This window comes from Phyllopteryx taeniolatus, chromosome 12 (genome assembly GCF_024500385.1).
Source record: "Phyllopteryx taeniolatus isolate TA_2022b chromosome 12, UOR_Ptae_1.2, whole genome shotgun sequence".
NCBI lineage: Eukaryota > Metazoa > Chordata > Actinopteri > Syngnathiformes > Syngnathidae > Phyllopteryx > Phyllopteryx taeniolatus.
This window is the reverse complement of record NC_084513.1, coordinates 3,650,032-3,670,759: the sequence shown is the minus strand read 5'-3', so window position 1 is coordinate 3,670,759 and position 20,728 is coordinate 3,650,032. Positions and strand designations below refer to the sequence as shown.

Below are 20,728 nucleotides of genomic sequence, written 5' to 3'. Positions count from 1 at the left end.
ATAATTATACTCACACGAAATGAGAATGCAATTTATATAAGCAATCAAACAAAAGAAGAGGAGCAAGGTGCGATGCATTCATAGCCCCTCGGAATTAAAAGTGCTCGGTACAACAGAACACTTCTTGCTCTCTCTCTCTCTCTCTCACACACACACACACATACTCAACTCTTTGTTACAGTATTAAAGGGAAATAAGAACATATAGATACATACATTATTTAATGTTAAACTAAAAAGTTAAAACAACAGTGACACCCTCATTTGATGTGGAGAAAATTGAAAAAATTAATAAATGTAAGGCTGGAGCTTGAAATTACAAATTCGTGCATTATATTTCTCTTTTACTACTTACACTTATTCACAATAACATATTTTCTCTTTTATTGTTTTTGTAGATATTTCTCAAAATCCTAAATATAATTAAAATGCAGATGCCAGTGCTCTTAAAGCACCTGATTGCTGGAGACAAATGTAAGAAATGAAACTGTGAAACTACTGGATGCTAAAATAAAAGGAGAAAAAAGGAAAATGTTTCTTGGTCACTGAGTAAAATCCAGATGAAATCCTCCCATCGCTGAATCCATTTCTTTCAAGTTGGGAAGCTGCTTTGATTTGAAATAACTTGACAACTAACTTTTAACATGGAAAACATATGTAGATTCAAATTTAAAGAAATGCCCAATTAATATTATTACAAATGATAATAGCAAATACTCCCTCCTCTGCTGCGGGCAAATTTATTGATGTGACCCCAGAGAACTTTGGCAAGATGTCAAAATCTCGCCTTGGGCCTAATTGGCTAAGGCCAGCCATGCACCCATCGAATTCCCCTCATACGAGTAGCACTTTTTTTTTAAAATGACCTTTTCTTGGACAAATGTGAATTTATTCCTGTAAGATTCTGACTTTTTAATAAAAAAAAAAAAAAAAAAACATTTTACCCATGTAAGTACTGAATGACTTTTAGTTTCTCATATTATTGTGATTTTGTATCTCAGAAAAGTATGACTTTTCATCATGAGATTACAACGTGTGTCTTGAAAAGATTGACACTCTTTATCTCAGGAAGATGTGATGTTTTTGTCATACTTTAGTTATTTTCTTCAAAATACTTTTCATCTCATGATACAGTATTATAACATTTTGCCTCAGAAAAGAAGACTTTTTTTCTTGAAAATGTATGACGACACTCTTGTAATATTCTTTGAAAAACTGCAAGTCATTAAACCAATTTATTTTGGAAAATACTTTACCACTCTTTCTTGCAATAGTATACTTTTTATCTTTCTCTGAGGATGGAATCTTTTATCTAAAAAACATTTGTCCTTTTTTTTCATCATATCGCAACTTCTTATCACAGAGAAATGTTTTTACTCATAACTTCATGCTACAACTTTCTATTTAAAAAAAAAGCATTTAAAAAAAAAAAAAGCCTTTAATATATGACTTTATTCCTCGTTATAGCCCTTGAATTTTAATGGCAGACGATGACCACGGAAGAATGAAGGGGAGAAAGTTGTGCAAGATTCATTCAGCACAACGTGACAAACAATTGATGAGAGGAGGCAGATGTTCCCAACCAGCGTGGATTTATGCATTTTGTGGCACCCAGACAGGCGCAAAATCAACCCGGGTTCAACTTCTGGCCAAGGTACGGTGAGGGATCCTGGTTCAAATAAGCCATTTTAGACCCAAAACACGGCAGCATACTCTCTTTCCAGTTTAATAGACAGTTTTCAAATAATCACTTTGGATTTTTCTTTTGTTGCACAATGACATCTTTATTTTGGAAGAGTAACAATTTGATTTTGATTGGGAAGTCATTTGTTGCTGTCAATGAAAAATAAACAAATTGGGATTTAGAGGGTGTAGTAACCCAAAAAGTCTTTAAATTAAATTTGACCTTTTTTTTCTAAGTAAAATTATTATAAAAAATACAACAACAAAAAATAATTCTCCTCAAATTTCAGACCAAATGTGGACCCTTTTATACATACATATTTTCAAACCACTTTTTTTTTCTTGAAATCTGTTTTGACTTTTTGTCTCTGATGTCTTTTGAGAAAAAAATTGTTGAATAAACCCCAAAAGAAAATTTTCTGAAAAGTGACTTTTCTTCCTCCTAAAATTAGAATTTTTCACAAACTTGGAACTTTTTCTCTCCAAAATATATATTTCTTTAAAAAAAAACAAAAAACAGGCATGTGTATTTCATATTCGACTTTCCCTCCTTTTATCCTTTCCTCACAGTACAAATCGAAGAAACCTATTGATTTTTTTCTTTTCTTTTTTCGCGAAGCTTTTGAGGCTCCAAGTGCTTTTCAACTTCTTGTCATTTGGACCTACTGAATGTGGTTCTCTTCGTAATCATCCATCCTCATTTGTTGGGCTGATGACTAAATGATGATGGCACTGAAGACGCTTTCATCTGCCACGGGCTATGACCCCCCGGCCCCCTGCCCCCCTCGGCTCCACAGCCACAGCCACCGTCGCCCTGACCCCCCTGACCCCTTGAACGCACGCCACACAATGGCCGCCCGCCGTTCAAGTGGCAGAGTGGCAGCATCCATCACTATGGAAACGCGACGTCCGCTGAAGACTCGAAGTCTGCAGAGAGAGAGAGAGAGGCAGAGAGATCCATTTAATAGATTCAACATGTTTATTTCTGCAGCATCACGTTAATTTTATATTTTAGAGCGCAACAGGTAAGGCATATGTTTATTTCCGCCTTAAAAAAAATGGCTGCCCTTAGGAAGCCTTACTTCCTAGCAGCACTCTTGCTTTGAAGGGCGTATTTTTCTCTTACGTTGAAGGGCACAAAGCGGAAGCTACGTCACTTTATTCAGGCTTGTCATCAAACATGGCGACCTCCTGCGACGGAGAAATGATGCGCTACGCGGAGTACAGGCCGAAAGTGAGCTCCGGCAGCGAGGCGGAGATCGACAAGCGGGTGGTGAGCGTCCGTTCGACCCGTTTGGCAACATTTTTTTTTGGGGCTGTTTTATGCTGGGTGGAAAAAGACGCGTGTCAACCTCGCTGACCGCTACTTGCATGTTCTCGCATTAGCTGTTTGCTAATGCTAAATAAGTGACGTCATCATGTACATTTACAAATTACAAATGGATATGAGTCTTATAATAGTCTTATAATATGCAAATACGTGTCTGAACATTTTCCAATCAACAATTGAATTGATGAACACTTACTTAAATGCGTCAAGAGACTGGTAGACTAAAAGTTGTTAATCATAAACATCCCCTCTGGTCAGGCCAGTGGACGGATTTGGGACACATTTGCCCGTAATTTCGTATTTAAGGTAAATCCTGGGTGCCGCTGTTGTACGGAAGCTTTGCTTGGCATTTGCTGGCCCAAACTCAAACAATAACCAATATTATAATGGAGGTGAATGGGACTTGTACGTAGATAAATCCTCATCCTGTCCATATTCCAAAACGTAGCTCCTCATTCAGAGTAAGTGCAGGACGCGAATGTTGACAAAACATTACATCATCAATATGAATTGTAACTGATCGCCAGAAAATCTTTGCACTCTGTTTTTTATGGTCTGAGCCTTTTGAGGTTGTGGAGATTTATGTAAATTTAAAATGATTTCTAGATCTTAAGTTGTTTTATAAACAATACATAGTTAGTATATAGAGCCACTTTGATGTATAAGTTGCACATGCAAATGAAATAACTGATTCATAGTACTGATTCATAATTGCAATCGTTATTGTTAAGAAATGTTGAGGTTGCTCATATGTTTTTCAACAAGATACATTTTTTAATTGTCATTATTTATAGCTTATTAGGCTAAGAATACACTGGTCTGGCTCAGTTGAGATCATATTGGGGTGAATGTGGCCCGGCTGTGAACTAATATGTTTGTTGAACGTTAAATTTAAAAGTAAAAATAATACGTGTTTTGTCCACAGGGGGGCGCGCTGATTGCAGTCGGTCTTGGTGTGGCTGCTGCAGGTTTTGCTGGTAAGAACTTCAATACTTGAATCTGTTAGTAATGATTTTTAAAAAGAATGTCCCTCTAAAATGACATTTTTTGCCGGAAAGAAGTAGGACTGTACTCTTATGACTCAACACGCTCAATAAAACAACAAATCCACTTACTGCTTTTATGAGCAATGTGCCAGGATTTCCTCCAAATGACAGCTTGTCAAAATACTGAGTCTGGTTGATTGGCCACTTCAAGTTGTGGACCTAGATCCTTAAAATGTCCACTAAAAAATCCCTTCGTAGTGATTTGAGTGTAAGGAATGACTGAATAATCATTCATCATTCCCCAATCACTCGTTAGCATTTTTTATATAGTGGACCTAGGTAGTACCTAAAAATGTCCAGTAAAAATCCCTTTGTAGTGATTCTGGAGTAGGGAATGAGTGAATGATTGCGAACGCAGTGATTGCGTTCGCAAACACTCCCGACTTCCTAATTACTAGAAATTCAATGTTTCGATGTGGCAGGTCGCTACGCCTTCCAGCTGTGGAAGCCTCTAGGGCAGATGTTGTCGGAAACAGTCCAGAAGATGCCCACACCGGTGAGTTCGCGCGCTGCTCATTAAATCTGACACAAACGGCCCGCTCGGCTCGGCTTATGTGCCTCCGTCGTCCTCAGGCGTTCTCGTCGTACTACAAAGGAGGCTTCGAACAGAAGATGTCCAAACGGGAGGCTAGCCTCGTCCTCGGCATAAGGTGAACAACAAGTGGATTTTAACGCTGCTTAACTCCTGTTTCATTATTGTGGTCTGTGTGATTTCAGTCCGGTGAGTACAAAGGCCAAAGTACGCGAGGCACACCGAAGGATCATGGTCCTTAACCATCCCGATAAAGGTGAGCCTCGCTTCATCTTAAAAAAAACAAAACAAGAAAAAGCATGGCACAGCCTAATTGGCCGTTTTTGAGCAGGTGGTTCACCATATCTCGCTGCCAAAATCAACGAGGCCAAAGACCTTCTGGACAAGGACATGCAGCGGTGACCACCGCTGATGAGGGTGTGTTTCCCATCACGTCTTGCACAGTCCTGACTGACGGGGCAATCCAGACTTCCTCCATACCACGCTTTAATTATTTACATGTACAAATATTTAATAACCCTCCTGTTATTTTGCAAGTCAAATTGACCCATCCATCCATTTTTCTGAACCGCTTATCTCACTAGGGTCGTGAGATAAGCCAGTCGCAGGGCACACATAGACAAAACAGCCGTACGCACTCAAATTCGCACATACAGGCAATTTAGTGTCTTCAATTTACCTCCCATGCATATTTTTGGAATATGGTAGGAAACTGGAGTAGTTTTTTCTCATTTGCTAAGACATTTCTTGAAACCATGGTTTTCGCTAAACTGTAAACACAAATCATATCATCATAAATATTTGCAGACGCTGCGTCTTAATGGGCATATGAGAGGATGGCGAAAGATGCAATTCACACAAAAAACGTTCTGTCAGCTGAGACTGTCAGTGTCAGTATCTGCAGGCTTCACAAGTACCCGATACATTGAAATAATTGGCCCAGTAACCCACAAGCGGGCCGTTAGGGGCGGGGGTTGGTAATTGGCCATCCTGACCTAACCAAATATGAACAAGCAAGGCTTGAACGTGGTTGTTGAAGTCGGTCAGTCTGTGCGTGAGTTATAGCCGATAGCAGCTCCTGTGCGTTCTGTTACCGTTCGTGGGAATAAAGCGGCTGAAGTGCATCAGCAGCCGTCGTCCTTCGTGTACATTTAACAGCATAGAAACAACAAAACTTGGACGTTTATGAGTTCATCTTTTTTTTTTTTTTTTTTTTTTGGTCGATACTTTAACCATATATTTGACAGGGAAAAAAAGAGATGGTAACAAAAGTATTCCTACTACTGTACATGACACATTCTTGAAGTCTGGTCCCAAGTTATTCATGCAAACATTCATGACCACTGTGTGCTTTGACATTTTTTTATTAAAAAAAAAAATGCATTCAAGTCTCACAGAAAATTGTAAAAAAAATCTTCATTTTGTATCGGGTATTTTTGTTCGTTTCTCCCAAGAAAAACCTGAAGTCTGTTTTGTTTCCTTGAATGCTTCATGCTGTGTGGTGTTTTGTCGCCATCCGGTGGACATACAGCCAACAGAACCAAGACGTAAAGTTCTTGGAGCGTGCGTGTGCTGTACAACTCACTCGTATCCAGATGTGGGGAGGAATCTTGTTACATTTACTCAAGTCACATTTTGGGTAAATTGTACTTGTCAGAGTGGCTTTAATTAAGCATACGTTTGACTTTTATGTTAAGAAGAAACTGTACTTTTACTCCGTTACAATCGCCATGCCGTTAGTTGCATTGATCAATAAGTGCGTGCGCGATCTATTTTTCGACTTCAGTCGCAGTTGCTCCAGTACCCCGTGATTACCACAGCGATGTTTGACTCAAGTTCACCAAGCAAACGACAAAGTCACATGACCGCACACAAAGTCTTCTATTGGGGTGTCACGGGCCAATAGAAATGACTTACAAACTACGAAAAACAGTAGTGTTGCCATTGCCTAAACTTGGGTATTTCAGCCCACTTGTAACTTGGAAAAAAAACACCTTGCGGTAAGTTGCATTTGTTTTTTGCTGTTGCACTGCACTATTTAATGGTCACAAGTAACCATGCATATTCTGGGGTACATTCTCACACACACGCACCTTGTCAATAAGTCTGGTCAGCAAACAGCTTTTATTTTTCTTAAGTCATTTTAGTTGATAAAGTACGACCCTATGCATTTATTTATTTTTTTTCCTACTTCAAAATTGAAATAGTGGCAGGTGTGTGTGGACTCGCATTGAACATCAGTTTGAATGTGATCTGTTCTGAACAAGTAATAAGAGAGAGCGCATCCTTGTGCAACCAGATTTATTTTATTTAAACTTTACATAAGGTAAAAGACCAGTTAAAACGGAACATCTCTTTTGCAATGGCGACCTGGCCAAGAAGGCAGCAAGTTAAACGTCAAGTCCAAGTCAATCAGTTGAGTCACATTAATGGTGGAAAGTTTAAAAATGATATGTCTTGGTCAAAGTTCTTTTATGTGCCACATCTCCCTCACAGTTCTGAGGACCGGGATTCAAATCCCGGCCTCACTTGTGTGGCGTTTGCATGTTCTCACCGTTTCTCCGGGCACTCCGGTTTCCACCCACCTCCCAAAAACATGCATGGTAGGTTAATTGAAGACTCTAAAATTGCCTGTAGGTGTGAATGGTTGGCGACCAGTTCAGGGTGTACCCCGTCTCTCGCCCAGAGTCAGCTGGGATAGGCGCTAGCATGCCCGCAACCATAGTGAGGAAAAGTAGTACAGAAAATGGACGAATGTTTTAGATTAAGTGATTATTCAGCAATATCTGAATTTGCACATTCATATTTTATTTTACCTCCATGCTCTAATTTAAAAATAAAAAATCTGAAGTTACTCAGTACTTTCTTACTCTTACTAATTAATTATTTGGAGGACTATTTACTTTTAATTGAGTCATATTATTCTAAAGTAACAGTACTCTTACTTGAGTACAATATTTGGCTACTCTACCCACTTCTGCTTTTAACACTAAAAGTGAGCTGTCCAGATGACCTGTGGTCCTGTTGTTTGGTCTTCAGGGGGTTTCCTATCACGGTCTGCAGTAGAAGACGAGCATGGCCACCTGAGGGCAGGAGAGATGCAGTATAAATGATTGATTGATTGATTGATTGATTGATAGATCATTCTTTACTTGCGCATGGTGGCCATCTGCTGGATGGTGTCGGGGAGCGGGTGTGTGAAGGTCTCAGGCAGGAAGATGCTGAGCACAACTCCAAACACAGACAAGGAACCCACCAGGATCCACGGCAGCAACTCGTACCACACGCCTGACACATGCAACATATCACATGACATACTCAGACATGTGCACAAACATTCTTATAATAGAACTTGTTCCAGTGTTCTCAAACTTTTCACTCCAAGTACCACCATCATGACCAGCATTAAAATCATCAACGGCGCAGTAGGCCCAAGTGTTCATCAAAAACAAGGCAGAAGTTTTATTCCCAATATGTACACTATCAGTCAAAAGTTTCGACACACTTCTCCATTTAATAACACGAAACAGTGTTTCAAAACCTTTGGTGCTGGTCAGCCTATTTCATATTATTATAAGCCAGTGTAACATTATGCAGTTTGAACATTAACACTGATTAAATACAGGGGTAAAAAAACTAGTTAATTCAATTACAATGCACTTCACATAAAAGTTAAAAATCCACCCATCCATTTTCCGTACTGCTTATCCTCACCAGGGTCGCGGGCCTGCTGGAGCCCATCCCAGCTATCTTTGAGCGAGAGGCGGGGTACACCCTGATCTGTTCACCAGACCAATCACAGGGCACATATAAACAAACAACCATTCACACTCACATTCACACCTACGGGCAATTTAGAGTCGTCAATGAACCTACCACGCGTGTTTTTGGGATGTGGGAGGAAACCCGAGTGCCCGGAGAAAACCCACGCAGGCACGGGGAGAACATGCAAACTCCACACAGTGGAGGCCGGATTTGAACCCAGGTCCTCGGATCTGTGAGGCAGGTGTGCTAACCATTCATCCATCGTGCTGCATAAAAGTTAAAAACTGCACATAAAAGTTTAAAAACAGTTCTTAAAGATTCAATCCAAATGCATTGAATTTAAAAGTTAAAGACCCAATAAAGTAATTTTTTTTTTATTTTTTTTTAAATACAACAAATGTGTTTGAAGTGCGGAAAACATGCAAAGACAGAACAATTTAATACTGAATTGTTGAATTAAACTTTTTCACCATTTCAGTTGTCTGGATTTTTTTGGGCGGGGCTAAAACAGGGGTGCGCTGACAGTATGAGCTGCCCCTCCCCCATTATATAATTACCAAGCATCCTCATTCCATGCAGTGGGCAATCATCGGAATTGCCGCTTCCAGTTAGCGATCAAATTATGCCTACAACTTGAAAAAACTACACTTTCCTTGAAGTGTTACGTGTTATTCGGGCTAAGTTTCCCTGCCGTAGAGTAACCCCCACATGCAAAGTGTAGCGAAGCAGACGACTCGGCCGCCCTGGCAACCCAGCGCCAACGCAACAGTGTTAGGGCCGTCAGCCTCACAGTTGCCGACCACAATGTCGCAGGGAGAGGAAGAGAAAAAAAAAAAAAATCATCCAGGGGGACCATGGCCCACTGCACTGCTGTGGCCGCCTACGGTGCACTCTTCCGCGGCAGCACGATTAACAGCTCGCCGAACTTCAACAGAGTCAAAAGAAGGAAAATTGTCCCAGCACGGCTGCCGGTCAGCACGTCACGGCTCAGAAGCTTCTTGGCCACCACGGAGGGCCTCTGTGCGGCCCGTGAGAGCGTGTGTAATGTGCATTGCCTGTAAAAGAAGGCATGTAATTTGATTGACAGCTGAAAATATTAAGGGGCGGGGTTTCTGGAAGCTGAAAGAACGTCTTAATTCTTGACCATTTTGAAGCCTGATTTTACATACTCTGCAAATTTTGTATTCCTTCAAATTTGTCCGGCTTGCTAACAATACTTTTCTCTTTGGTGTGTCAAATTTACAAGACATTTTGTTGGTAAGTTTAATGATACTTTAAATACAATTGAACTGTACTTAGGCAGTGATTCTTTCACATAGTGGTACCACAAGAAGGATCCTGTGTACCACAAGTGGTACCACAAGAAGGATCCTGTGTACCACAAGTGGTACTAGTACCACACTTTGACACTCACCAATCTTGTGAATACCCCAGTGAAATGCTAAGTGAATACCAGAGGGAACATCCCAGTGAATACCTTGGTTAAGACTTTAGTGAAGACACTGGTGCAGTTACGAAGTATCTTTGCAAGACATTCTTTTCAAGGAATGATAGCCATAATAACAAAGAAAATGAACAGACTTTGTTGTGAAAAGAATATGAGTGTGGCACTTGCGGAGGTGAACTTGTCTCTGTCAGGCAACAGCTAAAGTGCATTGATCCGCAGTAATTATTCATTGACATGCTGTTTTGCATGACATTCACATTATTTTATTTTTTTATTTGAACACGGTGAGTTTGCGTGTGCAACTGATGATTGATTCATTTTATGCAATAACGAAATGTATATGTATTTATAGTTTTTCTGTACCGCGTATTCTAACTAAAGTTACGGGAAAGACCTTATTAAAGACTACGACCCCAGTGAAGACAACAGTGAAAACTCCGGTGAAGACCCCAGTGAAGATTCGAGTGAAAACCCCAGAAAGGACCTTGGTGAAGACACTGAGTGAAGACTCCAGTAAAGACGCCAGGCAAGACCTTAGTGAAGACGTGAAGGAAGAGCCCAGTAAAGATTCCTAGTTAATACCCCAGTAAAGAAGAAATGAAGACCCCAGTGAGTGAAGACCAGAATGAAGACCCTAGTAAAGAACTAAATGAAGACTTTGAGTGAAGACTAGTGGAAAGACAGTACTGAAGACCTGAGTAAAGACCCCAGTGTAGACCGCAATGAAGACCAGTGAACATGTCCTCTTAGAACTCGGACTGACCCATTTCTAGGATGTAGGGCGACACTGCAGATCCGAGTCGTGAGAACGTGGCACAAGATGACAGGGCTGTGTTCCGGATCACGGTGGGGTACAGTTCTCCACTGTACGTGTATAAAATGCTCAGACCGGCCTGAATCCCAAACCTCCCCAGCAGGACCAGGGACAGGGTCAGGTCTGGATGAGCTGCAGGGGGAGCAGAAACCACAAAGATCCTGCATTCAGTATAGACCAGCATTGTTCAGAGTGGAGTCTGCTGGACTTCACCGTGCACTGGGATCTGGACCAGGAACTGATCAACTGACCAACTGACCATTCAAGAACCGGAGTGAGAATGATGGAGTTTTTTAAATATTTGACATTATTAGCTTAATATCGATTGTGAACTGGCCCAGATGATACAGTGGGTACGGAAAGTATTCAGATCCCCTTAAATTTTTCACTCTTTGTTATATTGCAGCCATTTGCTAAAATCATTTAAGTTCATTTTTCCCCCTCATTAATGTACACACAGCACCCCATATTGGCAGAAAAAAAACAGACTGGTTCAAATTTTTGCAGATTTATTAACAAGAAAAACTGGCTATGGCTATCACGCAGCTATAGACCCTTTGCTCAGTATTTAGTAGAAGCACACTTTTGAGCTAATACAGCCATAAATCTTTTTGGGAATCTTTTTTTCTCCACACATGCCACTTAGAATTAAGCCAACAATTTCTATCTTGGTCTCATCAGACCAGATAATCTTATTTCTCACCATCTTGGAGACCTTCAGGTGTTTTTTAGCAAACTCCATGCGGGCGTTCATGTGTCTTGCACTGAGGAGAGGCTTCCGTCGGGCCACTCTGCCATTAAGCCCCGACTGGTGGAGGGCTGCAGTGATGGTTGACTTTCTAGAACTTTCTCCAATCTCCCGACTGCATCTCTGGAGTTCAGCCACAGTGATCTTTGGGTTCTTCTTGACCTTGCTCACCAAGGCTCTTCTCCCCCGAATGGTTCTGATTGTCCCAAACGTCTTCCATTTCAGGATTATGGAGGCCACTGTGCTCTTCGGAACCTTAAGTGCAGCAGAATTATTTTTGTAACCTTGGCCAGATCTGTGCCTTGCCACAATTCTCTCTGAGCTCTTCAGGCAGTTCCTTTGACCTCATGATTCTCCTTTGCTCTGACTTGCACTGTGAACTGTAAGGTCTTATATAGACAGGGGTGTGGCTTTCCTAATCAAGTCCAATCAGTATAATCAAACACAGCTGGACTCCAATGAAGGTGTAGAACCATCTCAAGGAGGATCAGAAGAAATGGACAGCACCCGAGTTCAATGTATGAGTGTCACAGCAAAGGGTCTGAATACTTACGGCTGTGTGATATTTCAGTTTTTCTTTTTTAATAAATCAGCAAAAATTTCAACAATTACATTTGTTTTCTGTCAAGATGGGGTGCTGTGTGTACATTAATGAGGAAAAATGAACTTATATGATTTTAACAAATGGCTGCAATATAACAAAGAGTGAACATTTTAGGGGTGTCTGAAAACTTTCCATACCCACTGTCTACGTAGGAGAATTTCATGCCGTTACATTGCTTCTTGATATAGTATTGATGGTTTGTATAACTGTGACATGATGGTGGTGATATTAAGGTGTATTAAGTTTGCTAAGTCCCCACTGAAGCCTAGATACCAAATACATGTTCCATGACTGGTGTAGAGTGTGTTTGACTTCACCCTGCAAAGTGATCTGGACCAGGAGCAGCGCTAGCGCCCCGAGCACTGAGAAGGCGATAAAAGATAGACGACGAGGAAGACGACGAGTTGCCAGCCAGCCAGCAGTGTAAGCAGGAACCTCAATGGCCAACACTAGGAAGTAGTTCACAAAGGGGTTTCCAGGCAGAGACGACATGTTGAACGACACGCCAAAGGAGCTGAGGTTCAGCGAGAACCTGAACAAAATGCAACAATAACAACAAGCTCAGGGACAAGTTGGAACTTGACAACATCTTTGAATCTAACGCTGAATACGGACACCAAAACAGTAAATTATCTCAGTTTTAATGCCGGATGCCATGACGACCAGGTAAAGGTGAAGGATAAAAGCCCACCAGATGATCCACAGGATCAGCGACATGTGACGAACATTCCTCGTCTGCACCAGGTCCACAAAATTCAATGATTCCGACTGGTTGAGTGACTGATTCCCGACCTGCCAGGAGAAAAACCCCAGAGAAGACTACATTCAGGACCTGAGTGAAGACCCAAATGAAGACCCCAAAGAAGACCTAATTGAGAACCTCAGTGAAGAGTCTAGTGAATACCTGAGTCAAAGCCCAAGTCAAAACCCTAGTGAGGAGACAATTGAGGACCTGAGTGATCACATCAAAACAAGGTTGTTGTCTGCTCACTAGGGTTGGGAATCTCTGGCAAAAGGGCGAGTCGATACAGATCTAGATGCACGGGTTTCGATTTGAAAAATAAAAAATAATATCTTTAAGGGCGAAATGGTTCGATACGATACAGTTCAGTATGGGAGTGATATGATTCGATACAGTGCGGAAACAATGCAATATTTAACATTTGTTGATTGCAGACGTTAATCATAAAGAACCTTGAATTGACATGACCAAATTCTATAAAATGGCATTCTTACTACTAAAAGAATTTCTATTCTGTGTAACCCTATTTTCAAACATGTAAAAGACCACCTATCCCTGAAGATTGTTGCTTTATGGTACTGTAAAAAAAATAAAAACAATTATCTACATTTTCAAATACCAAATTAATTATTTAAATAGACCACAAACATTTATTTTTGTAGAAAAGAAACGAATATTTAAGAGCCAAAGTGGTCTCGCACACAGGGTGTCATTCAAGCTAGGACTGCCACTGCATATACGCACTGCTTGCTGTTTTTTTGTTTGTTTGTCTGTTTTGTTTTTATCACTGCTTGCTGAGTGCAGACTGAGTTTTTGAACTTTTAAGTTGTGATGACTAGCTTAGCTCAAATGGCGATTGTTGTGTTAGCTTCGGGATATATCTGGCTGTGTGTCCTTTTAATGGACGTTTTAAATGTTGACAGGAGGTTTTTTTTTTGGGGGGGGGGGGGGGGGGTTACTGTCACACAATGGAACCTATAAGTGGACTGTGAGGACCATCTTAAGGATGATCAGAATAAATGGACAGCGCCCGAGTTAAATATATGAGTGTCACAGAAAAGTGTCTGAATAGTTATGGCTGTGTGATATTTCAGTTTTTCTTTTTTAATAAATCTTCAAAAATTTCGACAATTCCGTTTTTTTTCTGTCAATATGAGGTGCTGTGTGTACATTAATGAGGGAAAAAATGAACTTAAATAATTTTAACAAATGGCTGCAATATAACAAAGAGTGAAAAATTTAAGGATGTCTGAAAACTTTCCGTACCCACTGTATATAGCCCATGGGAATTGCAGAGATGTACACACCTCTGCCATTGTTTGCATGTTTACATTCCGCTGCGCACATTTCCCCAGCCCCAGTGTTGAGGGCAGGCTTGAGAAAAGGTATCTAACATGACGTTGCATTTAATATTTACAACTGCCAGGGGAAATGTTCGCGTCTGTGAAATGCTACTTTGCTATCGCTGTGGCCATGAAAGTAGCTTAACTACTGAAAAGCTATTTGATGTTAAAATATTGAGGCTACGGAGAAATTTTATTTAAGTGGTAATCTCGCTACTGCCCAACACTGCTGTTTTTGGTTGTAAGCTTAAGGTTACATATGGATCACAGCATGAGAAAATTGCTCGTTTCAAGAGATGAAAATTGTAAAAACTCAGGCAACCAATTCCTAGCCTCGAGATAGCCGGTCTACAACTCTACAATTGATGCATCAAAGGATTCCTGGCGGATTATGTAGCGATTAAGGAGTCTGCTATCAATAGTCATATCTCGCGCCTTTACGAACAGATATCCTGTTGCAGCGGTTTATCTTTCCCACCTCTACTGTTCACCTTGTTGGTTTTGAAGATGACTTCCGGAGCTCCCACACAGTTCTCCAGAGCAGCAGAGCTTAGCAAAACTTCGGCTTGCCTCAGACGTCCATGAGATACCAACCAGCGAGGAGATTCTGGAAGGAGCCTACAACAGAACACAGAGGATAGTACACTACGCGATCTTGACTGTGAACCGAGATCCAGAAGGGTCAGAGGAGCATGATGTAGGCGGTACATTAAGAACATAAACGGTCTCTGGATTGGATGCTGGAGAACTTCCAGAAGTTCTAACAAGATCAGCTCACCACCAGAGCGGCACACAGGCCAGACCAGGGAGTGCCAGGATCAGTGCCAAGGGGCGCCAGTTCCGGACCAGGTAGGCAGTACCGGGCAACAGCAGCATGCCAAACACATAAGCGAAGGGCAAACACAGATTGGAGAACAATACTCTGGTTGGACCCGTCAGAATCTCTGAGCCTAAAGAAGAAAAAGCAGATCACTCCTCAGCTTAATGTTGAATCCCTTTCTAATTAAATGCTGTCTCCTTTTTATCAAAAAGGCCACAGAAGGTTAAGTTTATCGGCACTGTCTGAGGAAAGAGTATGTAGTACTGTACTGTATGTATGTATGTATGTAGTACTGGGGTGCTGCATGCAACTGTTATGTGTTCACTCTAATTTATATTGTGCAGTGTGAACAATTGGCATGTGTATGATATTTCAGCTCAAAACCATACCAATACATTAAAACAATATTCCAATGACACTGTTATAAGTGTTTTGGCAAAAAGGTCAAACATTGGCAGTCATTTCTGGAGCGCAAAATTCATTTATAAATGAATGCAAAGACAATAAAATAAGTCTTAGTGGAAGTCTACAGGAGTCTACTAAAAGATTCAGATGAACTTAAACTGGTATAACATCTGGGAGCGCAAATTGATGTAGAGATGAGCTGGCACATATAAGTTGAAGGTATCTGTACACCAGGAAAAACAATACACCAAAGAATGCACTTTTTAAGAAGACTAAGGGTACTATTTGAGGCAAGTCAGAGTATTGTGATGAAGTAAATAATCTGTACTGAGATCTGTACTGTAGGATTGCCAGTTGTTTCGGTAACACTTAAATTATTGCTCTTTGACAAATTTTGACTCCTTCGAGAGTCAAATCAAGAGAAACCTCGAGCATTGAACCATGTTTGCGTCAAGAACTTCCAAAGTCTGGAAAAGAGGAGGAGACACAGACCGAGAACAAAGACCACAACGTAGCAGCTGATTTGTCCGAGGCCGGCTATGAAGAAGAGCACAGTGAAGAGCTCCCAGGACGGTGCCAAAGCCAGGACGCTGCTGAAAATGCTGAGCAGGGCGATGGAACTCAGCAGAACCGGTTTCCTGCCGAACCTGAAGGCCATACCCAGTCGAGTGGGACTGTTGTAGGATGTTTTTGTTAAGTGGAGAACGGGGAGGAAGTGAAGGTACCTGTCGGAGAGCTGACCCGAGATAAAGCACCCGCACAGTCCGCCCAGGAAGTAGGCCAGCGTGCTTAGAGGCGGTTTCCACTGGTCCTCACACACCAGATTGAACTGGAGGGACCAAAAGAACATCAGACCGCATTTCTGTTGCGACACCAGGAAGAAGAATCAAGACCACCAGAAGTACAGTGGCACCTTGACTTATGAGTGCCCCAACTTGCCAGTTTGATGAATTACGATCCCTTGGTCGATGTTTTGCTTTGTGTTGTGAGCCAAAATTGGAATTATGAGCAAGCTTCAGATACGCAGCCACGAGTGAAGTGGAAAAAAAAGAAAGAAAAAAAAAAAGGAGCAATTAAGGTATTGCATGTGGGCATGAAGAGCCACAGTCACACAGCAGCTTGATGGTGGCAAAGATCCCCACAACTCAGGCTGTGCACGAATCAGTTGTCACCGTGACTTGAATTGGGTTGAAAAGTGAACGTGAAAAAGCGATTGAATCAGAATTTTCTTACTCGAATCAAAAGGAATCTTAGAATATTAAACTACTTATTTTATTCTGACAAGCTGAAACTGCTGCCACACCGCATTTACCTCAAAAAAGAAATATTTCACAATTTCGTGTCTGTGTTCATGGTCAACACCATTTTGACTTGCTGCGCAGTTGTAGTTTGTTCTTGCAGTTGACCATGGATCACAGATGTAAATAGCCGAATCCCTCCATTGATGGTCCACTACCCGAGCCGGAGGAGCTGCACGGAGGTTTATGGCAGCATCACAACCGAAGCCGGAAAGAAGGCAACCATGGCAGAATGAATGGGAGAAAGTTGATCCAACACAGCATAGCAGATGATGAGAGCTAGCCAGCTAGCCATCCAGCTAACTAGCTAGCTAGGAAGGAGGCAGCCAATCCCGTCAGCGAGGATTTACGGCACTGAGATGAGCACCAAACCAGGGCAGGGCGAGGGATCGTGGTTAAAGTAGTAAACCATTTTAAACTAAAAATAAAAACTTTTCCGGAGGAAGAAGCACCAGTCAAAATGCCCCAGCATAATCTCTTTTCGGTTCAAAAGGTAATTTTCAAATTATTAAATTGAATTTTTCATTTGTTGGACTGTTTTTTTGTAATAGTACAAGAAGAAACGATTCAATTCTGATTCCGGTCATTTGTTACTGTCAACACAAATAATGAACAGAGATATAGATGGCGAGTCTGAGCCCTAGCCTAAATCTATCCCCAGCATCCCACATCACACTCACAATCTGAATTATGAGTAAACTGAGTTACAAACTCAGTCACAGAAAAAATTGAACTTGGGACACTTAGAAGTCAAGGCACTGGTGCTCGAGTGAAGTGTGGGGGGGGGGAAGGAGAGCTACTGTTGAGCCGTTTATTGACTGGGACAAGCCGTCAAACACACATACAAAATGAGAACATTTGCAAGGAGCATGAGGAGACGCTAACACTAAACAATAGCATGGTAAAAGTGCCAGTTTTCTTAAACAAGAAAAAAAGAGATTTGTAAGGGAACAAATTAAACTGGCGATTCAAGGTACCACTGTACCTCAGTGACCACGGTGGACTGGTAGTGTTCCGTGCTGAAGGTCCAACCGTCCTTACAATCCTCCTGCTTCAGGCTGGAGAGTAGTGGACCTGATCCGGATCCAAGCGGGCTCAGCCTCTGGTTCCAGGTGGTTCCCAGTGTGCTAAGGTTCAGGTTCAAGGTGCTGAGGTTCTGGATGAGGCTAAGCTGAAACCGGCTGCAGCTACTCTGCTCCACTTGTCCGGCAACCAGCTGACCAGGAAACATCACATTAATGTTCGACCCACATCTGTAGAGCAGTTCTAACTGGCTAAGGGGCCAGTACAAAGCTCAGTGATCAATAATTTGCTAACTGTACAATTTCGGGACTTTTTGCCACCGCTGGAATTCCAAACGTTTGGAGGAACCTTGCGTGAAGGTCATTTCCTAATGACGCCATGTTCTCGTGGTGGCAAAAGCCGAAGCTTCTCTGATGACACCACTAGTAAACAAACACGTCATTTGACCCAGACAGATAAAACGGGGTACAAGTCTTGAATGTTCCACAAACCCGATGATGGAGGTTTGGTTCCCAGTCTCTCTCTTTAGAAGTGGTTTCTACACCACCAAGGAACTTTTGTGATCTTCTCTGCACAACTATTTATGACATTTATGACTCCATTTATCCTTCCAGGGCCAGCCCTAGCCAATGTAGTACTTGGAGAATACCTGACTAGTTTGAAATTTCGGCCAGACACATTTTTAGGTGTCAAAAAAAAGACGACATGTCCGGCTAAAAGAGGACGTCTGGTCACCCGACATCAGCGTGTTAAGCTATTGCTTACTTTATTTCAAGCTAGTTAGCTATAACGTTCTTTACACAAAATGATATTTTAAAAATATGTTGACATAACGTTACCTTTATATTTGGACTTCTTTGCCTCCTCCGCTTTTCTTCTTTATGGAACTGCTTCCGAGGGTTTAGCCTTTCTTTTCATTAAGGAAAAAAAATTGTAAATAAAATCACCTGTCCTGTTCTGCCTGATCGCTCATTCGCTGACTTGAGATGCGCCCCACCACGTCATGTGACAAACACATTTACTATAGTTTCATTTGTTATTCTCCAGACAGAAACGTAAATTGGGCGCCAGTGGGCGTCACAAATTATTTTATGATTTTATTTAAATATTTTTCCCGAGGAGGAGGCCGCTGGCCTATGTCGCCTATGCTGTATACTTCTCACCCACAGAATTAGTTTAGATTTTTTTTAGGACTCGTGTGAAAGAAAACCAAACCTTTTGGGGTATTCTGGTGGTGCAACCCTAAACACAAGTTTTGTCATGGCTTCAGTTTAGGCCAGCGGTAGTCACTCATATTCTATCACCAGGAAGTATTCTTCTGCCCTTTGTTACAAACATTACAAAATATATTGTATTTGGACTGTGCTAGGGTAGAGCTGCCAGGGAACAACAATTGGGTTCCAAAAACTTCCTGCACATTTTAAAGTCAAAGAACTCTTTGGTGTATGTGAATACTTTAGAAGGCTTTAGAACTTAACCCTTCAATTACCTGAAAAAAAATTCAAGACTCTGTGATTAAAAACACAGTTTGTTGGCCTTTTCTTACCTGTTGGGGGATGGCGGCCTCCGTCCATTCCTGGCTAAGGTTGCCGGTGGGGATCCGGCAAGTGTGGGGGGGCACGGCCAACAGATAGAGGCTAGATAGTATGTTGTATCCCGAGGGGATGGCGGCCAGGCACAGCTGGAAGATCACTCTCCTCTGGAAGGGACCCCAGGACCCCAGAAAGGACACAGAGTCCTCGTAGTTCTGCATTGCGGACCCCTTATATACGTACTGCGCAATTTACTAGTACAAGTGCTAAACTACACGTCAACATGGAAGTTTACAAAAAAATAAACATTTGTTCTTCACTTTGAAATCGTATAGAATGAAAAGTATGTCCTGGTAAGGAGAGTCTGTCTTAAGACGCCACTGAGGTCTATCCTGGACTTAATGACTCTTTTGAGCAGCACTTAAAACTCCTCCTCTTGACACCTGTCAAGTCGAGTCCACACGCACACCACCACACCACACCTTCTCTCTTGCATACACACTTACACTCTCTTACACAAAAGACACTCAGGCTTGCATGCACACACACAAAATCTCTTTCTCAACATTTTTGCCTCTTTTCGGACAAATTTTACAGTGCAAACCAGTCACTAAATCAAAATCACTTTATGGAAGAAATAATAGTCAGTTCAGTTGAATCTATTTGGAAAATCATGGTTGTTTGCCAGGGACCCCAGAAAGGACACTGGAATGGACAGAGGCCGCCATCATTCATTCATATGAATCAGTAGCCAAGAAGTAGCTCTCACTTTCAAAAAGGTTGGTGAGTACATCAGTCCCTCGTGTGTGATATTGCTTCATTGCTGTTTATTTAGTTTTGTTTCATCATTAAACAATACCAAATCAACAATAACTGGTTATTTAACAGCAATCACGAAAAAAATGCAACAAACTAAAAAAATACTTTTTACACTGATTATTCAATAGAATAATCAATTCTAAAAATATTCTATAGTGACGGCAAAACACACGGGACACACAACCGGCTCTTGTCATGAGACTGGTCGTCAAAGTTGTCTGCTAGCCACAGGTAGAGTACACTCACTTGGTACTGTACAGTTTGTGTGTGCAGTAGCTTTAAACCAAATTACCCCCGCCCCCCAACATAAGGAAGTAAATAAATACATGCCCCTGGTGTGATATTTAGTCTACTCGGTGGACTTCGGTCTTCTGGCTGACATCTTAACCATACCGTCACACATTATCCACCAGCATCATTCAGTCCACTTCAGTCCGGTTCTGTCCAGTTATCATCAACAAACTTCGCAGCATGCTTGCAGTTACTGTTAGCCTCATGAGCTCACGCATACAAACGCTAACCATTATCGTTAGCATCTTGAGCTTACACAGACAAACTCAAAAGTGTTCAAAATAAAAATACACATTGTGGTCACGTTGAGACAATGGTTTAAGAGTGGCGACTGAATCACTGGCTCTCAAATTTTTTTTTTACACCAAGTACCACCTCAAACAATATTTAGCTCTCCCTGTATGACCAATATGAAAATAAAGTAGGAGAGTAACCCTACGTGTCCATCAAAAAATGGTTTACATTTATGAGTGGTATTGCGCTATGG

The 20,728-nt window shown here is 41.5% G+C and overlaps 2 protein-coding genes across 3 annotated transcripts; one reads left to right on the top strand and one right to left on the bottom strand.

The window, feature by feature from the left end:
- The first annotated feature begins 2,806 nt into the window (after positions 1-2,806).
- Positions 2,807-8,832, top strand: dnajc15 (DnaJ (Hsp40) homolog, subfamily C, member 15). The gene is made up of 7 exons (XM_061793580.1): positions 2,807-2,955; positions 3,938-3,989; positions 4,481-4,554; positions 4,632-4,708; positions 4,776-4,846; positions 4,922-5,007; positions 7,630-8,832. The coding sequence occupies exons 1-6, from the start codon at positions 2,863-2,865 to the stop codon at positions 4,990-4,992; spliced, it is 438 nt and encodes a 145-aa protein (XP_061649564.1). The 5' UTR covers positions 2,807-2,862; the 3' UTR covers positions 4,993-5,007; positions 7,630-8,832.
- On the bottom strand, positions 7,378-19,502 carry LOC133487252 (organic cation/carnitine transporter 2-like). 2 transcript variants are annotated; one of them, XM_061793572.1, is made up of 11 exons: positions 19,146-19,501; positions 17,562-17,792; positions 16,004-16,107; positions 15,771-15,925; positions 14,832-15,003; positions 14,545-14,671; positions 12,660-12,760; positions 12,286-12,500; positions 10,566-10,748; positions 7,743-7,878; positions 7,378-7,673 (listed from the first exon to the last, which is right to left on the bottom strand). In XM_061793572.1, exons 1-11 carry the CDS (start codon positions 19,350-19,352, stop codon positions 7,580-7,582), a joined length of 1,725 nt encoding a protein of 574 aa, XP_061649556.1. In that variant the 5' UTR covers positions 19,353-19,501; the 3' UTR covers positions 7,378-7,579. The 2 variants fall into 2 exon arrangements, with proteins under 2 accessions (XP_061649556.1, XP_061649559.1); XM_061793575.1 differs by lacking the exon at positions 10,566-10,748 and having other exon boundaries at positions 19,146-19,502.
- Between the last annotated feature and the right edge of the window lie 1,226 nt (positions 19,503-20,728).

Excerpts from the sequence above, each read along its gene's own strand:
- dnajc15 (XM_061793580.1), top strand. The coding sequence starts at position 2,863 with ATGGCGACCTCCTGCGACGGAGAAATGATGCGCTACGCGGAGTACAGG. Across the intron at positions 2,956-3,937 it reads CGGAGATCGACAAGCGGGTG|GGGGGCGCGCTGATTGCAGT; the intron begins GTGAGCGTCCGT and ends TTTTGTCCACAG. Across the intron at positions 4,847-4,921 it reads CCTTAACCATCCCGATAAAG|GTGGTTCACCATATCTCGCT; the intron begins GTGAGCCTCGCT and ends GTTTTTGAGCAG.
- LOC133487252 (XM_061793572.1), bottom strand. The coding sequence starts at position 19,352 with ATGCAGAACTACGAGGACTCTGTGTCCTTTCTGGGGTCCTGGGGTCCC. Across the intron at positions 12,761-14,544 it reads TCATCTTCAAAACCAACAAG|GTCGGGAATCAGTCACTCAA; the intron begins GTGAACAGTAGA and ends TTCTCCTGGCAG. Across the intron at positions 7,674-7,742 it reads CAGATGGCCACCATGCGCAA|GTGGCCATGCTCGTCTTCTA; the intron begins GTAAAGAATGAT and ends TCCTGCCCTCAG.